Genomic DNA, 19,851 nt, shown 5'->3' with positions numbered 1-19,851 from the left:
TGAGTGTGACCAGAGCATGAGGCATGCAGCCAGCACTCCACGGTGCAGCAAGCACTAGAACAGAATAAGTAAAAATCAAAGAAACTGAAGGTATTAGCAAGGAAATGGACTGCTTGCCTTTGAGAGCTGAGCTGCCAGAATAAAACTGCATGATGTGACAGGGAAATGGTAGCAAGGAGAAACAGGGAGAAAACGATACACAGAATCATAGAACCATAGAATTGAGCTGGAAGGGACCTTTAAAGGCCATCTGGCACAACCACCCTGCAGTGCACAGGGACAACTATAGCTCTGTCAGGTGCTCAGAGTCCCGTGCAGCATGACCTTGGATGTCCCCAGAACAGGGAGGGCATCCACCACCTCTGTGGGCAACCTGTATCAGAGCTGTGCCCATATTGTGAAAAACTGCCTGATATTCAACCTAAACCTGCTTTCCTTTAGGTTGAAACCGTTTCCCCGTGTCCTATCACAACAGGCCCTGCTGGTGTCTGTCCCCTTCTTTCTTATTCTAGCATTGGTAAAGAGAGCTTTAATGTACATGTCTCCATTTGGTGTTAGTAACGAGATTCACCAAGTTTCCCCAGTCACTGTACTGTCATTCAGAGCACGCTGTTGATTTCTCTGTCAATGGGTGAAGTTATGGTCTGACAGCTGATGCCTAACAGAACAGCTCTCCTCTATGTGAAGGTAAGCACACACCAATGTCGAAGGGAACCCAATCCAAAGGATAGTCATGCATCCCCTCCCCATCTGCCCGCCATAGCGGTAGGCCCGGCCCAGCCTCGGCGCGTCGCCATGGCGACATCCCCGGCCCCGCCCCCGGCGCCACCCGCGGAGCAATGGCGAGGCCGCGTCCGCGTCACGTGAGGGCGCTCGTGCGCCGGCGGACGTGGCCCGTCCCCACAGTGCTCCGCGGCCGCCGTGGCGGTGTTGGGCTGCCGGCCGCGCTCCGCTCCGGTGAGCTCCCCGCGGCCGTTGTCGTGGTGACGCGGCCCGCCCGCCGCCTGCGGGTCTGAGGGAAGGCGAGGGGCGGGGGGCTGGGCCGCATGCCGCCCTATGGGCTCCGGGCCTGTGCGCGGGGTGTCCGGTTGGGCCGAGGCCTTGCTGTCCGGTGTGTGTTGGGAACGGTTATATCTGGGAGTTAGAACAGCTGGTTGGAAGCATTGGGACATACGCCGCTTTCTACGGCTTTTAGGCGCTCAGGGCCTGACAGCGTAACAGGAGTGAACGGGACGGTGGTTGAATCTGGCATTAAAGTAAGGCAGGCTGTGTTTTCCATCATCCAGCTGTTGGGAAGGGACGGGCCTGGGGCGACGTGTCAGAGCGGCGGAGGCCAATCGGTGGTGATCGGTGCGGGTGGGACAGCGCAGGGATGGGCGGGCTGCGCCGTGCTGCCCTGCATAGCGCCGGGCTTTGCGCTTCCCTGCGCTCGAACAGGCCCTGTTTGCAGTGTCGGAGCGAGGGAGGTCGGTGGAGATATGCAGCAGGTGCGTGCAGGGAAAGGTGTGAGCAGTGTGGTGGTTTAGCTTGTAGAATCCACACGGTTTCTTTGTGAGCTTTTCAAGTTGCTTCTTGAGTTTGTTTGACTTCTCAGCATAGACAGCATGCTGTGACAAGGAGTCCCCCACGAGCTAACAGCGTGTCCCATGAAGAGCCATCAGTGTTACCTTGAGCCCAACACCTGGCAGTGCCCTCAGGGCTTACATAGAACAAGACAGCAAATGCCATCCCTCTCATTTCTCCTTAACTGTGATGGGTTTGTGGACCGTTCATGGTGTGAGTGCAGTCTGCTGTCATGTTAGATGTTCGAAGGACATAGATTAGTATTATCTAGTATTGAAAGTGGAGGTTGGCAGCCCTGCCTGCAGCAGTGGGATGGGAGCTTGATGATCCTTCCAACCCAGGCTATTCTATGATTCTGTGATCTTTTTTTGTTGTTGTTTTTGGAGGAAAGCCTGTGGACTTTGAAATGACGTGGTGAAGCAATAGCTGCACTTTTGAAGATGAGTTTAAAACAGGACACTTAAACTCAGTTCTGGAACCAGTCCCTTATTGCTAATGCTCTTTTCTCAGTCTCCCCCTCTGTATGTCACATTACTGCCTGATGCCTTCAGTGAAGCTGTTGTTGGGGGCTGCACAAAGTCATTAGAATCTTTTTGAAGGCTTAATCAGCTTCTAAAAATGTTTTTGGGAGGGGCTGGATGTGTTGCTACAGTACAAGTACTTCACATCTCTGTGCTCACACGTGGTTGTGCTACAGCGTGGTGTTTTATTGACTTCATTTTTAGGTGGTTTTCTAATTGTGCAATGAGGAAGCTGAGGGGAAAAAAAAGTCTCTTTTCACTGGATTGGTTTTCAAAATGATTTTAATGGAAGCTGATTAACTGCTGATAGCAGGACAAACAGTTTTTTCCCTGTGTGTATGTGGAGAGGACTGGCAGGTTTCAGTGTTGGCTTCTCTTCTGTAACAGACTAATTTCTCTAAGTGGGAGTCCTGAGGAATGTAACTGGTTTTGTTCTAGATTGATGCAAATATTTATTCAAGGTAGACATCTAAATGGAAAGAATACCTCTAATGGGTTCATTATGTGCCCACACATACATTGTGTTGTTAGTGGTACTTTCTTTATCCTTAACTGTAGAACAGCTATTGTTAGACTGAACACTGAAGGCCTGAATGCTCTGGAAATACAGCTGTGGTCGTGTTGTGCTATGTTCCCAAATTTTCCAATCAGAGGAAATAACACATTAATTGAATTTAATGTGTGAAGTGGATGGTAGGACTCAGCCACAAGGCAACGTTATTCTGCATCAATAATGTACTGTACAGCTGCCAATGTATTTGCTCCCAAATGGCTGAAGTAGTGGGACTTGTTCAGCTTCTGGTAAGGAACATTGAAACGTTTTAATACTTCTGTTACTTGAGTACCCGTGTGATCTCGTTGGGGTGTGTTCAGGCCTTGCCAACCAGTGTGCCCTGACAAAAAAAGCTTAAGAACATTGTTAGCCAGTAAGTACATGTCATTATTTTCTTCTCTTTGCTCTCATCAGATGGCACAAGATGAGCTGTGACAATCGTTTCAGTGAACAGGATAACATTTTTCCTTCTGAGAGCTGCCACCAGGATTCTGAGCTCCTCCTGCAGCACCGTCGTACTCACTGCCTTTTCCTAGGATGGGACATGGAGTTACGTTCCTCTTTTCACTGTAGCTGCTAATGAAGTTATCTGCTTCATCAGAGGAAATGCAGATCCATGAAATTGCATTTTGTGCAAGTAAGTTAATGAGGGGAATCTTAAACTTTGCTATCCCATTATTGTTCTTATGTTCATATTGATACAGCTTGCAGACGTCCCTTTCAGAATTAGGTCCCAAGTGATAGAAGTGATAATTATTTGAGAACCATTGCAATTTAAAGCTCCTCTGCAGTTCTGTCATACTGTGGAGCTGCTGCCATGGCCATGTGGTTAGCAGTATGGTTAAGAATATGAGTGCTGTGTGTTTTCCACGTGAATTGTCCTGCTGGCAGCTTATACATCAAGTTAAACACAGATAGAACTGCGGGTTAAATTAACTCTGGGAAGCCCTGAAGTTGTTTTCTGGTTACTTGTATTTTTTGGTTTGCACATCCTACTGATCAAAGCACTTTGTACAATGAAGAATTCTGTAATGAAATGGTGAAATGACAAGCATACCTTATAGAGCTCAGAGGCTCTCAGTAGGCTACAGACAGTGGTGGATTCTGCTGTTTCAAGTTCATTTCATAGCTAACTTGCAGCATCTCAATATAGGTTTAGGTTTGCTGAGTTTCTTTAGTTGGAAATTACAATAAATCTTCGGTGTTTTTTATCAGTACGCGTGTCTTTCTCAGCAGTAAATATACACAAACAACCTCAGTATTGATTAGTACTCAGGAAGTATCCTTATATATAACCTTTGTGGGATGGGAAAGTAGAGGGATTAGAGTTCAGCTGTTCCATTTATTTTCTCTTATGAAGGGGCAGTGCTAATTGGGGAAAATTTGGATTCCTAGGTTTTCAGAATCCAGTCCTTGAATTTCAAAGGCTTGTAAAGCACTGTTAATGTCATGGCATGAAAGGTGCTATAAACACATCGGTATTGCACACTAAAGCATATTTCAGTTGTATTCAGAAACCTGTTTTCTGTTCCAGTTTATGACTATATGAAACTTCAGTAGCATCATCTGAAGGAGGCAAAAACCACTTTTCCCATCATTTCTGAAGCAATAGGTGTAGCAAATGGTAGGAGTCAGCAGAGCAGTGTTAGGAGTTGACGAGGAAGTGTTTGCTTTTGGCTTCAGATTGATTCTAGCAGTTCGCCCACTTGTCACAGTAATCTTTCTTTTAAAAAACATACATAAAGCTCGTCTTGATAAACTTCTGCATGTTTTGATTGAACGCGAGGTTTGAAGAACTTGAAAGTTTTAAACTTGTCATCTCTCTTGAAAGGCTGTCTGCAGGATGGGTGTTTATACAGTTGATAGTGTTAATTGCCTGCTAGGATTTTACTTCTTTTGTGTGGGAAATGTTTAAATGCACAAGTTTTTTGTTCATTAAGTGTCTGGATTCCCCAGAGCTGTAATTGTTACACTTGAAAATTCAGTACTGGAAAAGCACACAGGTTTTGCAAGCGCCTTCTCAGCCTGCGCAGTATTTGTGTGTTACTGACAGGCATGTATCACAGATGTAAAAATGAAGACTCAGATAAGAAGGAAGCTGCATTATGTTGAAGAAATTCTGCTGTGATTTGGGGGAGCTGGATTACCTTCCTTGCTATCTTTATACCTTGATTTTTATTATTTGATACCATCTCTTATTTGTCAAGGTACTTCAGCAAGCACTAAGTAATGGTTTCATGAAAGCATATCAACAGCATTGCTTCATCAAGACCTGGATGTATTTTCTACCTGATGTGTGCTTGTAGCACTTATTTTACTGTTAACTCCTTTGTTTTCAGTTGGACCTTAATTCTGATCCATCTCCTTGTATATTTCTAAGTTCATGTTGTGTTTTGCTTTAGGTTGTTGTTAACTCTGTTGGCGATGTCTATGATTTTATCTGCCTCTGTGGTCCGTGTGAGGGATGGACTCCCACTGTCTGCATCTACTGACTATGATCAAAGCACAGGAGTGCAAGAATGTAGAAAATACTTTAAAATGCTCTCAAAGAAACTTTCTCAGCTTCCTGATAGATGTACTCTGAAAACTGGACAGTACAACATAAAGTAAGGCTTCTCTTTTATGTACATAACATGCTTTTTTACACGTTATGTCCCTTGTCTGTAAAGTCAACACTTGTACACTAGAAGTGGTTATTGAGAATAATCATAGAATCACCAAGGTTGGAAAAGGCCTCTCAGCTCGTCTAGTCCAATTATCCACCTACCACTAGTATTCCCCCACTAAACTGTGTCCCTCAGTGCCACATCCAAACGTTAATTGAACACCTCCAGGGACGGTGAATCCACCACCTCCCCGGGCAGCCCATTCCAGCACCTGACCACTTGTTTGGTCAAGAAATTTTTCTTAACGTCCAACCTGAATCTCTTTTTAGTCTACAGCAGATTTAAAAACTATGTAGTAATCCCAAAACTTGATTATCTCATCCATGTGTGAGTAGATGTGTACATAAGTATATGTACGTACACAGTGTGTGTGTGTAAAAACATTGACTAAAACTGAATTGATTTTCTTGTAGAAAAGAGTTTGACTTTTCATTAAGCATTAATTCCTTTGCTATTCCAGTTTTTTGCTTTTCTGATTGTGGAAAATGTGATCAAACTAGCAAAGCTGCCTGTTACCCAGATACATGTTTGAAATTCTGGTTTTCTTGTCTCAATTACAGCTTTATCAGTTCTCTGGGAGTAAGTTACATGATGCTGTGCACTGAAAACTATCCCAGTGTTTTGGCTTTCTGTTTCCTGGATGAGCTTCAGAAAGAGTTCATCACTACCTACAATATGATGAAGACAAATACTGCTGTCAGACCGTACTGTTTTATAGAGTTTGGTAAGGATCTGATTTCTTTTCATACTCACTCTCACACTGACTCAAATGCTTATTTAAGTAGAAGTTCAAGTTAATATACACAAAACGGAAACAACCAAGGCAGCTTGTAGCTATCCTTCAGGTGGATTTGGAATCTGATGTAAGTCTCATTAGGATCAAAAAGTTCAAAAGAAAATAACTCTGGGCTTCAAATTGGACTACTGAAGTTCTATGCAAACTCATTCAGGTGGATTTTGGTTTGTACCTTGTTCGACCAAATCAGAGTTCATCGTCTCCTAGTCAATCATACATGGAGCTGATGACTTTGTACCTGCTAACATCCTGAACCTGTGAAGGCACTGAGCTTCATAAATTTCTGAAGTAAAAGATTGCAGTTTCTTGTTGGCTCTTAGCTGTGCTGCAGTTATGATTCAGTGCATGGAAAGGGGGTATTTTTATTTGTCTTATGATAGGCATTTAATCTTCTGTCACGCAAGCTCCAGATACAACTAATCTCCTATAAACCTGGTTGCAGCTCTTATGGATTCTATTAATATCTGTTGCTTTAATGCTATAAGTTGTGTGTTATTCTAAGTGTTCTCGCAAATGCATCAGGGCAAAAAAACCTGCAGTTTTAGAGGAACTTATAATACATATAATATATATAAATATCTAACATGCTCCATTTAGTTAATTTCTCTGCAGTTCAGTCAGTCCATTAGTAACAATGTTTGTATAATGTTTGTCTGTGAAGATTTCCTTGAAATTATTTTATGCTTTCATTTTACTAATTGTTGAGTTAGAATGGAGGTCTATTACAGTCTTTATGTTGGTGAAACGTGGTGTTGTTTTTCTCTGCCTGAATATTTTGCAGGCACATCTCATACCCACGTTTGTACTTGAATTCAGGAGTTAATTTTCTCCTAAGGATATTTACCAACCTAGCAGAAAAGCTGGAATAAGGGCAGTAAATCCATTGTATTAGCAATTCTTTCAGTATCATGCAGTGAAAAGCCTCGAGTTTATTCACAATTATGAAGTAATTAGCTTTCTAGAGATTCTTTTTTTTTTTTTCCCTGCAGAATTAAATAGCACATGATGTATTAGTCACAAAACCAAAATAGCATTGAAATGTTCCAAGGTAAATGTAGATATTTCAAACCATCTATTTAAATTTGGGAAGTACGTAGCGCGTAAAACTGCGTGGTTTTGGATTACTTTACAGACAGAAATCCACGAGGATCTAACTTTTCAATTTTACACAGATAATTTCATTCAGAGGACCAAACAGAGATACAACAACACGCGTTCTTTATCAACAAAGATGAACCTTGCTGACATGCAGACAGAAATCAAACTGAGGCCGCCTTATCAGATTTCCCTGTCAGAACTTGGTTCGGCTAATGGGTTTGCACATTTATCTGCAGCAGAATATAGGGGTACCGGTAAGATATCTGCAGGTAAGTCTTAAACTTCTCTATTTGCATCCTTCAATGACAAAGATACGGAGTTGTCTTTATTTTAATGTTTGTTCTTTTCTTCAGGGAAAAAAAAAAGAAGGTTTTTCACTACGGTGTTCTTAAAGCATAAAACTGTTGTGATATTACATCATTAGCTTAGGTACCTATTTTGTTCTCAGCTCTAAGTGTTCATCTTTTCAAGGCATTCATAGAGGGATATGGAGGTATTCAATGGACAGCTTACTGAAGGAAAAAATCGACATGAAAATAAGCAAATGAAGAAGAGCACTTAACAAGATGATTGTTTTGGGCTTTTTTTCCCCCAGATTGTATGATTTAACACAATTTTGATTATTTCTGCCCAGTGAGATGCAAATGCTTTGGAATTTCACAATCACTGATACTTCCTAAGAGCTGTACTATAAGAAGATCTATCTGAAATAAGTGCTTTATGTGTGATGCCAATAAGAGCCATTTTCTTACTTGTCATATTCACTTAAGCAGTCTTTTTTTTTTTGAACTTCAGTTGCCCTGAAGTAAATATGGCACGATGTGGTTTTCAACTGGGTAAAACTTTTGCTGCAATTTCTGACGTTGAGTGCTCTGAATGAGCTTGTAGCAGGAGGAATTAGAAACAATAAGCATTTGTTTATTGAGAATTCTGCCTCCATCAAAGTTGGCTGTACATTTAAACTGTCTGTGATGCGGTATATAATCTTCTGATTTATTTTTTCCTCACCTGTCTGTACAGAAGCTGTTCTGTTGTCCTCTTTATTCTGTCTTGGTTTCTGTTCTTTTCCCTCTTTTGGTTACTATTAACATTCTTCTTCCTCTGAATTCCATGCGTCTCTCTGTTCAGTTATCTGTTTCCGTCCTTGAATTACTGTAGAAACTTGCCATCAAAGGGCTGTACGTTATGAAGGGTTTGCACTTTCCTCTTCCTTCAGCTCTTCCAATTTTAGATGCTGTTGAATAATAATGTCTCGAATGTGACCATCTTCTGAGCACATTTGCTGACACCTTCATAATTCTTTACAATTCTCTCCCTCCTTGAAAAGAACCTTCTCTGGATGTTTGCTATGCAGTCTGTTCGCTGGACTTCAGAATTTCCCTTTTGCTCTAAGGACAGCATCTCATAAGAAGATGTGCTAAGTTTAGTGTAACTTCTGCATATGCTATCCTGTTAAATATACTAAGTGCAATAAATGAGTTGTGTAGGAAGTTAGGCACAAAAGTTGTTGCATGGCAAGGTAAAATTTAATGTGTTTTGGTTGTGCTGATAAACCATTATCTGGAGTTGGGTATGTATCCAAGCTGTAGTGTTTCAGCCTCTTACTGCTGAACAGTTGACCAAAGCAGTCCCTTCATGTACTGAAAGTTGTTGTGTGCAGTGAGTAATAGGGCTAGTTGTTCATCAGGGAAGCAGGAAGTGCAGATTATGGGTAGGACTTTGTTTCAAATATATATGTAGGTGTTGACAGGAATTAGAAATAGGGTGACAATGTGCTGATATGTGAACTGTTAGGTATTTATTTGGTTAGGATAGATGGACTATTTTCTGAACGTTGTTTTCCCAACAGAGGAGCAGTTCTCTGATCACAGTTCCTTTTTGCCTGATGCTGTATCCACTTGTAATTTATTTCTCTTTAAATAGCTGTTTGTACAAGTCATGCACTATCTGATGTCATGTACATTTCCTAAGCTGTTATCTAAACTTCAGAGTTCAGTATTTCTGGGTTGTTGTTTTCTTTGATCCTTGGCTTGCTGAACAGAGCGTTTGATACAGCAGTTATGATCCCTGTAGGATCTGTAGATGCACTGACTTGAGGACAGCAATCCTTTGCCCTGTCTTATCCAACACTGCTTCATTCTTATGGTTTTGCCTTTACTTTACTGTACTTAAATGACTTTTTTCTTTTCCTTTGATAGTGAAACTGAGATTTATTAAGCCCTGGAGAGCTTCTGGACATCAGTAGCACTGTGCAGTGCCCTTTAAAGTTTTTAGGATGGTTTGTTTGTTTTAATAAGAGGGAAACATTATAATTTCACGCTTCTTCAGAGGCTCTCTTGTTTAACTGACAGCACTGTTTAGTTTTCCTCCACATGGTTCCGAAGAGGCATTTTAAACACTTTAACTCATGCTGCTTTACAGTAACCTGGTTACAGGAGTGTGGAGAGCTGTGTGTGGGTTGTCAGAACTCACCAGAGAGCTGCTTTTATTCACCGGTTAATGAAACATAGGGACTTTGGAGCAAAAGCAGGCACATAGACCCTTAGCTCTTTGCTGCACTCTAGGTGAGATTGTTTCTTTAGAAAAGAAAAGTTATGAGTCAGAGTTAAAGAATGGTTTGGTGTGCACGCACTGTATGTAACCATAACAGGGTGGTTTCTAGTAGTGTTCCCTTCAGTTCATGATGAAATACTGAATTTAGCACAGGTGAGCTAACGGAACTTGTTTTGTGCTGTAAGTTACCACAGGCTGGTAGTCAGACAGCCCTGTCTGCTTACCAGTGTGACATCACTTTGGTCCTATTTTTGTTTAGTTTCTGTAACTTCATAAACTGGATGTGTTCAGAGTGCACAGCCAGGACTGACACCCCTCTCTCTCTATTAGTGCTGCGGCTCATTAACCTCATTCTTCACATCTTTACACTTGGGTGGTTCCAACAGAGTGATTTAAGCATGGTTCAGCAGTCCTTTTGTTTTCCCTGTGTTGCTAAGAGTTTTGCATTGCTTTTTCATATTTGCTTTCTGTTATTAATTATGGAAAGGGACAGTCAATGCAAACATACAGAACTGTTATGTACTTGTGACGTTAAGATAAGCCCAAAGGAAAGAGTGCTTTAATTTTAATGTGCTTCTAAACACTGGAAGGCGTGTGTGTGGATTTAAGGTTGGTAATGAGCTGTAGTTTCAGAAGTCTTCTGTTTCTGCCTTTGGTAGTACTCGCTGGCTGCATTTTTTTAAGGTAGAGGAGGGTAATAGGCTCTGCCTCAGAGTGTTCCAGTTCAGCAAGCAGCTAAATAAGTCTTGATAGTTCTGCTAATACATTAGTGTTAAAGAAAAACAAAGATTGTGAGAGGAGCTCCTAAGTGTGTGACCTATTACCTGGCTACTAATTGTGGACAAATTTTACTAGCAAGTGCATCATTTGCCATTGATTTCCTGGCATGTTTAAGCAGCCTTCAGGACCTCACTGAATGAATTGAGTGTACTGAGGTAAAGACTCAGTATAGTGAGATAAGTTGGTCTTGGATTAATGGAAGGAGAATATGCTTTCCTTCAAACCTTAAAACGTTTCCTCTTCTGAACTAGAATACGCTGAAAAATTAGATTCATGTTTTACTGTATTTCTTAGTATAACACTTTGAGTTTTTCTTTTTGTCTTTGATTTGCAGCTCCTCACCAACGTCTGGATCCTGTGACTCTGCCTGGGATTGTCTCATTTGTACTCAGTCTCTTGTGTGGAGCTTTGAATCTAATTCGTGGCTTTCATGCCATAGAAAGTCTTTTACAGGTATTGTACCATGTTTATGAATGTGAGAGTTGTGCCTCATAGTAATTGTGCTGTCATCTCAGAATATGTCTGCTATGTGAAGTAAGGCTTGCTGGTTTTATTTCCACAAACATTGGTTGTGAGGTTGAATCGTTATTTATGACACTTATATTGTCTGTAAGTGACATATCCTTTCTGAGAGTGGTGCATCACTCATTAACGTTGGGAGTTGCAGAAGTAGTGGAAAGTGAGTGACCAACGCTCTCTGTAGGTACTTTGGCAGCAGTGAATATGTGAACAGAGTGTTCTTTTTTTCCTAAATTTCTACCAGGATATGAAACACTTTGATACGATTTACAAACACTTGTGAGGGAATGATGGACAACTGTGAAAATCTGGGCCCTTTTGTTTTTTAAAGTTCTGTGCTGCAGAGATCTGGAAAGCCATTTTGTAAAATCCTTTTTTAGAAACCTTTCTGTATTTCTGTTTTATTGTTCATAAACCTTAGGTTACTTATTGTTCCCGGTGTTCTGAAAGGGTTGATGTAAGGCAAACTGCCGAGTGATTTCTTGTTTCCAAACAAAAATGTACAAAGAAATGTACCTCACGCCCCTCCCACATTTATTTGCTTATGTGAACAATGCTCAAACCTGTATTGCGGTTATTTACGTAGTTAGATGTGAAGACTTAATGAAACAGTAATCCTGGAGGTCTCAGCAAGAGTTGAGCAAGAGGACTGGAAGTGCCTCATGCTATGGGGCCTTCTTGGCAGGTGCGTGGGATTTTTGCCCTAGTGTTTGATCCTGGATAATAGGATATTATAATAGCCAAACTATGTTACAAACTGTGCTTCAGAAAATATGCTGTGAGGCAAAGATTTGCCCGTGGTTCAGGAGTGTACGGCATTGTGTGTGTAGGTCACTTTTATCATAGAATGGTTTGGGTTGGAAGGGGCCTTTAAGATCACTTAGGTCCAGCCCCCTGCTATAGGCAGGGATGCCTCCCTCTGGACCAGGTTGCTCATAGCCCTATCCAGCCTGGCCTTTATGTACAGACCTACACATTTTTGTTCTTTATATTTGTTGTTTTTGTTTTTTAAACACAGAGTGGGAACATCTGTACATATCACGTATCTTTTTTTTCTCCATCTTTTGCTCCAGGAAAGCAAAATTTACTAATAATCTGTCTGATAAACTGGTTTTGTTTGTTCTTGTAACCATTAATGCAGAGCGTTGTTCTGTGTGTAGCATTTTACCGCACCCTAGTGGCCAGTTTATGTCTTTCTCTTTTACCTTGTTTCCCATTCTACAGTAGAGTTGTGCAAAGCTGATTTTAAAGGCTGTTAGCAGTTTTTAGACTTGACTTTTCAGAGGCATCTGGAGAGCGTCCAGTGCCAGCTTTGATTCAGCTTATACAGGAATCCTGTATAAATCTCTGTGCTATCGTAACATACAATAATGAAGAGCTGTTGTAGGTGCAGTCTGGTATTTCACTGAGGCATTGTAAAACATTGCTTTTTGCTTTATTTTCACAGAATGAAGGAGAAGATTTCAGCTACGTTATTGCATTTTTTCTTGGAACAGCAGCCTGTTTGTACCAGGTGAGTTCTGGTGCTTGCCTAATGCACTGAAGTTGAGGCACATCACTCAGTTGTGCACAAGTGTCAACACAGAATCATAGAATTTTAGGAAAACACATTTTCCTAAATGTCACAGCTGCTTGGATAGAGATGTTATAAAAATAATCTCTGTATTTTAATGCATTGATCATAAACTATTGCACAGTAGGTTCGTACATACATCTTCCATTTGCTGACATGTTTTTTCAGGTAGCTGATGAAGAGATCCTTGTCTTTCCTACTCCTTTCCTCCATAGAGGATGTAACACTGGGTCTTGTTTCTTCTGAAGCAGAACAAAGAACGTGGTTTTGAATGGAGATTGCCAGGAACATCCACTTTACTTTAGCATGAGCTGCGTTAACACTGGTGTTACATGTTTTGAGTTTGACTTGTTTGTTGGGTATTTGTTGGTAATTCATTAATGACCAGAGGCATTTCTTTACTGGAAGCTACTTTCTGTTCAGTAATACTATTTTTTTTTCTCCTGACAGTGTTACCTGTTCGTGTATTACACAGGCTGGAGGAATGCCAAATCCTTCCTGACTTTTGGGTTAATTTGCCTGTGTAACATGTACCTGTATGAACTGCGCAACCTGTGGCAGCTCTTCTTTCATGTGACTGTGGGAGCATTTTCAACGTTGCAAATTCGACTGCGACGGCCGCAGGGGAAGTCCCCAGATTACAATGTCTGACAAGTCCCGGAACATTTAGAGGCAGTCTTGTTCCAACAGATATTCACTCTCAGGAATGTAAAGCTGTTCTCCAAAAGAAGAAGCTGTCTGGATGGCGCTTTTTGGTTTTGTTCCTTTTTTTTAATAAATAAAGCAATGTCAGATGCCTGCAGACATTTTTCACTTGCTGGTTAAAAAACCTTTTCTTTTAAAGGAACAGCTGAGGGCACAAATGAACACGGAACTAGAGGAGAGAAATGGGTCAGATCGTGTAGTAAAATGTTTGTTGATGGGAGACTCGTTTTGGTGGCATGAGAGAAGCTTTGCTCAAGAGTATGTCAATGGAAGGAATGTATAGAGTATGTGTCCTGCATATCATGCAAGCTCTTCACCTCCAAAATCAGTTTTGCCTTTGTGAGGCAGTAGAGGGTAGGCTAAGTTAATATTAAAAATGCTGTTGCGTATTAGCAAACTAGATCTGGAATATGTAAGCTACTACATTTTGGAATGTTTTGTTACACGTCAACATTTGCGTGAGTGTTTTCTTGATTAAAACATAACCTGGAAACTTTGTTTCTTGGGATCAGCTCTTTGGCACCTGTGGCCCTTCATCTACTGCTATAAACACGTGTATGTTTTGTCATTTATGGTTTTGTTTCAGTTGTCTTTTGGAAGTGGTCTGTGTGGACAGGGTTCTGTTTCAGGAATGGCCCAAAGAGTTCTGCCACTTAACCCAGGACTACGGTGCACTTCCTCTGAACTGTGGAGATGCTGAAAGGAAATGGACTAGCGGGTGAGTTGGAGTGACTTGTGCTTGTTGAACTCTTGTTCTTTTATATACTTTTACAAACGGGGGAATGATGAGCTGAAACCTGAGATAAACAACTACTGACAGGATATGTAGCACTTACGAAATACAGTGGCAGCAGTGTTGTACCACCGTCAGTTTCTGTGATTTCTATGATCAGTTGGATTGCTTTGATATTTGGCGGTCAGATGGCAGCTCTCTGTGCTGTTTCATGCGATGCAAGTCGAGAGATTTCAGTGTGTGATTTGTAGTAATGTAAAAATTCACTGAAATTGTTTTTTGTTTTATTTAATGTATTGCGTTGTTGGATTTGGAGACTGGCAGAGCTTTGCTGTGCTCTGAGGTGTCACACTTCATTCCAAAATGGTGTGTGATTCTGTAGGCTGTTCAGAGTCAGGTTATTGTGAGGAGAGCTGGATGTTTTATTTAGTTCTTTAGAAGGTCATTTTGGTCAAGAAAATCATGTAGAACTAAGAGAGAAACCAGGCTTTATCTTGTTTATAAAGTCCAGAGCAGTCCTGCTGCCTTTTCACCCTAGTTGGTTGGCAGGGAAGTTCTCACAAGCACCCAAAATGCTGCTGTGTTTTTGGCTTCTGCTGCTGTGCACATGAAGACTTCCCTCTTGCATCGTGTCTTTGGTTTATATGTCAGCAGATAGGCTTGCTTGTTTTCTCAGTGACCTCTTCTGCTGTTTCTAAAGCTCCTGCCTTAAGGAATGAAAACTTCCTTTGCTACAGCATGTGGTGACATAGTTCTGTTCCAGTTCTGCTGTCATTAAAGTAGCAGATGATTAGCGGATGTAGTGAATGAATGCAGCAGTTATGGAACAGGGGAAGGTTGGGTTTTTGTTTGCTTGATTTTATGGCAGTGATTAAAAAAAACATTTTCTCGAGGAAAATTCATTGGTGCATGTTGGGTAAGTCTGACTTTTCATCACCTGGTATTACTATGTGCTAAAAATGTGGCTTCTGAGGATATTGCTTTAGCTTGGCTGTAATGTCAGGGCGTGCTGAACTGTTGTCTAAGATGAAATGCAAGATAAGCGAGAGCAGCTTAGAGGTGAAAGTTGGCTGATAATTCCCAGGGTTTCCTGTCTGCTTGTAACAACCCAGTGTTTCTGGAGAAGCAGTAGGTGCTTCCCTGCTGGTAGCTGCAGACATCAGAGTTGGACTTGTGAGGATGGATTAATGAAGGATGAATGCTCTCTGCAGCAACGTGGGTTGTTTTGGTTTGAGTTGTGCCAGCCATTCGTTGTTGCATGACTGTTCTGTGGCATCTAGCAGAAGCAGAGCCCAGGTCATGCTGCATGTGTGGAGTTTGTCCTTGTGAAGGTTGGAATGGGCACATCCAGCAGCCTCCGTGTCATTCTGTTTGTGGAATGCTTTTGAACAAAGCATCACGATCTGAGTTCACTAGTAGTAAAGAATCACCCAGCGCTTGACTGTTTTTCACAGCATGAGAGGTCTGATGACCCCAGAGTGCCCCATTTGAGCTTCTAGAAATTTGATTCATTTTTCCTTGTGTGTTTTTCTTTAGTGTCTGAGTTTTTCTTGCTGGTCTGCTCTCTTATGTTCAGTAGTTGGGCTCAAATCGTATACATGGACTCTCTTGTGTAAGGAATGTATCCTAGCGAGGGGATGCAGAAAGAAGGCAGCTTTCTATCATGGAATATCACTAACATGTTACTTGGACTGATTTTTTGATATTTCAAAGCTAGCAGAGATCTATAAGATGACGGAAAATGGTTTCCTTTGCAGACACTGTGGTTACTTAACGCTCAGTATGGACTCTTCAATATATCAATCATTTCTTTACTGAAAGACTGAGGAACACCTGATGTGGGATAGTGTGCCTGTGCTGCCCAGCTGAGGCTGCACGTTTGTTTCCAGTAGATGGCAATAGGTGTTTGGATCTGAAACCGTGTTTCAGAAGGCTCTGGGGCCCGCTGCTGGCGGTGCAGCTTTCTCTGTCCATGAGCTTTCTCTGTTCATGCTGATCTCGGGCAAGACAGGCCTGGCACGAGGCACACAGCCTCCCCACTGTGCTGTGCAGCCCTCCAGAGCAAAATGGGGACAGAGAGATGCTCAGTTATGGGAGGATAACAGCAAACCTCTGCTTCTTACAGCAAACCACCTGCCTGCTGACTGCCCAATGCTGCTGCCTTCACTGCATTAAAGTGCTCCAGCTCCTTCCACTGAAAAGCTTGTGACAGGAGGTCAAGAGAATGGAACCTGAGGTGAGTTTTTGTTTGTTTTCATTTGTTTTGGATTGGTTTAGCCTCGTCAGCTACACTGATCCAGTCAGGCTGCTGCACTGTGCAGTACTGGTGTGGCCCCGTCATCCCTCAGCAGTTGAGAACTGACTGCTGCTCTGTGCCATCTGATCTCTTCACTAGCCAGCTGCATCTAAAATAAAACAGACACGCTTTACCAGTGAAACAGTGTTTAATATAGTTAAATTACTTAAATAGATTTCAATTTCCATGGGAAATCATAACTGTATCCATTTTTGCAAGATCCAGAGTAAAGAGTGTGTGAATACCCCTTGAAATGATCATGACACACTGTCAACAATCACAGCTAGAGATACTGGGGACTTGAAATTTCATTGACAACACGACCTCGTAAGATGAATCGAAGGTTAAGAAGACTGCAGACGTTTGTAAAGCAGAAAGCAAACCTAAAAATGAGTGTATGGCACGGAGGTAATGGAGCTGAGTGAGGGGATCAAGGAGGCGGAGGGGGAAAGAAATGCGTGATGGTGTGATGCAACGTAAGTATTCTGCGAACCAGGAGGGATGTCAAGGAGCAAAAGTATAGTACAAGGGCAGACTTGGCAGTTTTACAGAAGTCAATATACTATACTTTTCAGAGATGTTTCCTAGTGGAAGGGGAAGGAAAGGGGCAGTGCCATTTAAGCTTGCACTTAAATGGCTTAATGCTAGGGTTATGCTTAGCAATATGGCAACTTAATTAAGAAAGACCCATGGATTTTTACTTATTCTTGTTGTCAAGTAGGAAAAAAAATAAATTACCACCACAGTGCAACCATGAAGCTGTTAGTACTACAATAATTCTGCCCTGAGAAGAGTGGAAAAGAACTTTATTAAACGTCAAAAGATTGGAGCCACTTTTAGCGCTAGCCAAATTCAATATCAAAACTCGCCCCTCATAGAATATAAAAAATAGAAGTTTTTAAAATCTTATCTTTTCTTTAATAAAATATCAAGGGATTTTTTCTTTCGTAGCTAGAAAAGGTACATAAATGGTAACAGTGAACTATTCATAAACCCCCGCTAGTGATAAAGATGTCGGACACAATATCAACGGCACTGTATTTTAAGGTCACTCATCTCATACACACATTTGCCATCAAAGCCTCTTTTTGAAGATCAGCTAAATAACTCCTGAAAATGGAAAATATGTGACAGTTTAAATAAGTGCTTACTACAGGAAAGTCAGCTCTATGCTGTCGTACATCGTTCTTCGCAATGTCAAATGGCAGTTACAATATCAGACAACTCTCATAGCATCAGATCCTATTCATCCATCTCTGAAAAATGCTTTTTTTTCAAATAAAAGTTCAGATTTCTTTTTTTTTTTTCCCCAGGAGAGCTCCCATTACAGTTAATTAGAAGGTTTGCTCAGAGCTTTTTACCGTGCTTGACAGATACCGTCTCATTAGCTAAAGCTCATAAAGTCAGTCCCGTTTCCATTTGTTAAGATGCCACCCTCTGTGTGAACGCTGCATTGTGTGCCTTGTTAGGTTTGTTTTGTTTTGTTTTCCCTCTTCTTTGGGATTGCAGATTTTTCTGGATTTTCCTTTTAAAATGCATCTGATTCAGCCCGGAACCTCACCTGTTGTTGTTGGACTGTATAGTGATAATCTGAAAACTGCCAAGTCTGTGGTCAGAGTATTATGCACAACAAATTACACCGAAGTCTAACAGGTTATTTACACCTCCTGCCACACCTTGGTGTGGGCAGCCTGCCTTCCCGTTTATATATCATTTACAAAATATAGAATTTGGTATTTGTTAGATCTCCATGTTTTCAATATTACAAAATAAAAAATAAAATAAAAAACAAAACGAAAACCCAACCAAAAAAAAAAAATAACAACAACAAAAAGAAAAGAACCAACCCACAACAAATTTCAGGGGAGTTCTCTCCCACCACGTGTCTCTTGTTTACATCTAGTCTTTCCCATGTAAACTGATAGACACCAAGGATGAGCACAGAAGACTTCTTAATAAATACGTCTGTAGAACCTTCTTGCTTGATCTCGATCTTCCCCGGCGTTGGATGTGCCAGCCCCGCTCAGAAGAGCAGTCATTGAGCCATGTAAAAGAAGGGAGAAAAGAAGGCTGGGGCTGAAACGTCTTTTCACGCTAAAACATTGACGATGCCATTCTAAAAGGCCTTTTTGTGTGCTGCAACAGTGGGTGTCAATTTTGAAAGCCCATTCAAAACAGCTAATAAAAGCACAGTGGTACACTTCAAATAGCTGGCAGTATGGGATGGAAACGTTATGGGAGTGCAAATCCATTCCAAAACAATGCTTTGTAGTGAATCATACATTCCTTCAACCAAGTATATGTTGTGTTGCGTCAATAAATACTTAAATAGCTTCTTAGATCATCCTGCAGTAGCAGCCTTTGTAAAAACTCCAAATTCACGTCTCGTCTGTGAATGCTGTAGAACACATCTTTGGTCGGTTTAGCACTCAGCCAGGAGCAAATCCCAGGTGGTTTCTCTCTGTTGCCTTTGGGGACAGGTGGCCAAAGAGTTTGCTGATACCAGCTCTAAGAGTCTCCGTGTGAAACTGCAACCGCTTTGCGTTTTAGATGCGCTGCCAAAAGGTGATTCTTCTCTGAGTCACAATCTTCTGCAAGGCAGATTCCATCTTTGAGTGATGCTGCAGTTGGTGCTAACTAATCGGAGGTCCTTCATTTAGGAAGTAGGTGGTCATTTCTCCTTTGCCTTTGACCTTAATGACCCCTCGGTATTCCAGCTGATAGTTGTTGGCTGCTAAAACCTGGTACATGTCTGTGGTTACCTGAGGAATAAACAAGAGTTAAAGTGTGCCTGTCATGCTTTTCACACAGTCTGTTTGTTTGCTTTTGGGGTGATCAACGGGTAATGTTCAAGCGGGAACGTTTTGTTTCTAAGTTGATTTTGTTTCCTAAGTTCTAATTCTAAGTTGTTTTGTTTCTAAGTTCTAAATCTCTCAGTCACTGAGAGATCTGGTACCAAAAGTTGCAGAAGAAACGCAGCCTTTAGAAACTGAGCAGCTCCAGAAGCCATACAGGTACATGAGTTGGAGAGAGCCGCATTTCCCAAGACATAACTGTTAGGTGTTTTGCTGCTCTCAGTTACCGACAGGGCTCCAAGTGTAATTTGCAAGCTCCTACCAGGCAACTAACCTCACCTCCAGGCTCTGAAATCTAACTCAGAGCACTTGATGTTTTTAGCCCCACCGACAGACCCATTGCTCAAACATGACAAACATTAACTCCTCGCATGAACATTGCACCACCATAAGCACCACAAAAACAGCAGCAAATTGCTGTTAATTAATTCCTACCTGCTCGATGCCAAACCCTTTCTTACTTTGCATTTTCTCCTCCTTCTTCAGGTAGCTTCTAATAATATTTCCATGCCTGCCTTCCTATTGCTGCAGTGTTCCTGTGTTGTGAACGAAAATCGTTTGGGGACTGTCCTGTAGGACAGTTTAAAGGGTGCTGGATAAACATTGATCCAGTTATCTGACAGCTTAGTTGGAAAGAGAC

The 19,851-nt window shown here is 41.6% G+C and overlaps 2 protein-coding genes across 2 annotated transcripts in view; one reads left to right on the top strand and one right to left on the bottom strand.

Annotated features, from left to right (window-relative positions):
- The first annotated feature begins 843 nt into the window (after positions 1-843).
- On the top strand, positions 844-13,897 carry SEC22A (SEC22 homolog A, vesicle trafficking protein). Its single transcript, XM_072341189.1, has 8 exons — positions 844-957; positions 3,052-3,274; positions 5,040-5,243; positions 5,864-6,027; positions 7,272-7,466; positions 10,865-10,983; positions 12,497-12,562; positions 13,073-13,897. The coding sequence occupies exons 3-8, from the start codon at positions 5,062-5,064 to the stop codon at positions 13,271-13,273; spliced, it is 927 nt and encodes a 308-aa protein (XP_072197290.1). The 5' UTR covers positions 844-957; positions 3,052-3,274; positions 5,040-5,061; the 3' UTR covers positions 13,274-13,897.
- A 2,591-nt stretch (positions 13,898-16,488) lies between these two features.
- ADCY5 (adenylate cyclase 5) overlaps positions 16,489-19,851 on the bottom strand; it is a 185,380-nt gene continuing 182,017 nt past the window's right edge. Inside the window, exon 21 of the mRNA XM_072341188.1 lies at positions 16,489-19,118. Coding sequence (XP_072197289.1) covers positions 18,990-19,118 — 129 coding nt within the window. The 3' untranslated portion in view covers positions 16,489-18,989. The remainder of the gene's footprint in view (positions 19,119-19,851) is intronic.

This window comes from Excalfactoria chinensis, chromosome 7, assembly GCF_039878825.1.
Source record: "Excalfactoria chinensis isolate bCotChi1 chromosome 7, bCotChi1.hap2, whole genome shotgun sequence".
In the NCBI taxonomy this organism is placed as follows: domain Eukaryota; kingdom Metazoa; phylum Chordata; class Aves; order Galliformes; family Phasianidae; genus Excalfactoria; species Excalfactoria chinensis.
Note: the sequence above shows the minus strand (reverse complement) of the source record. Positions and strands in the feature narration are given on the sequence as shown.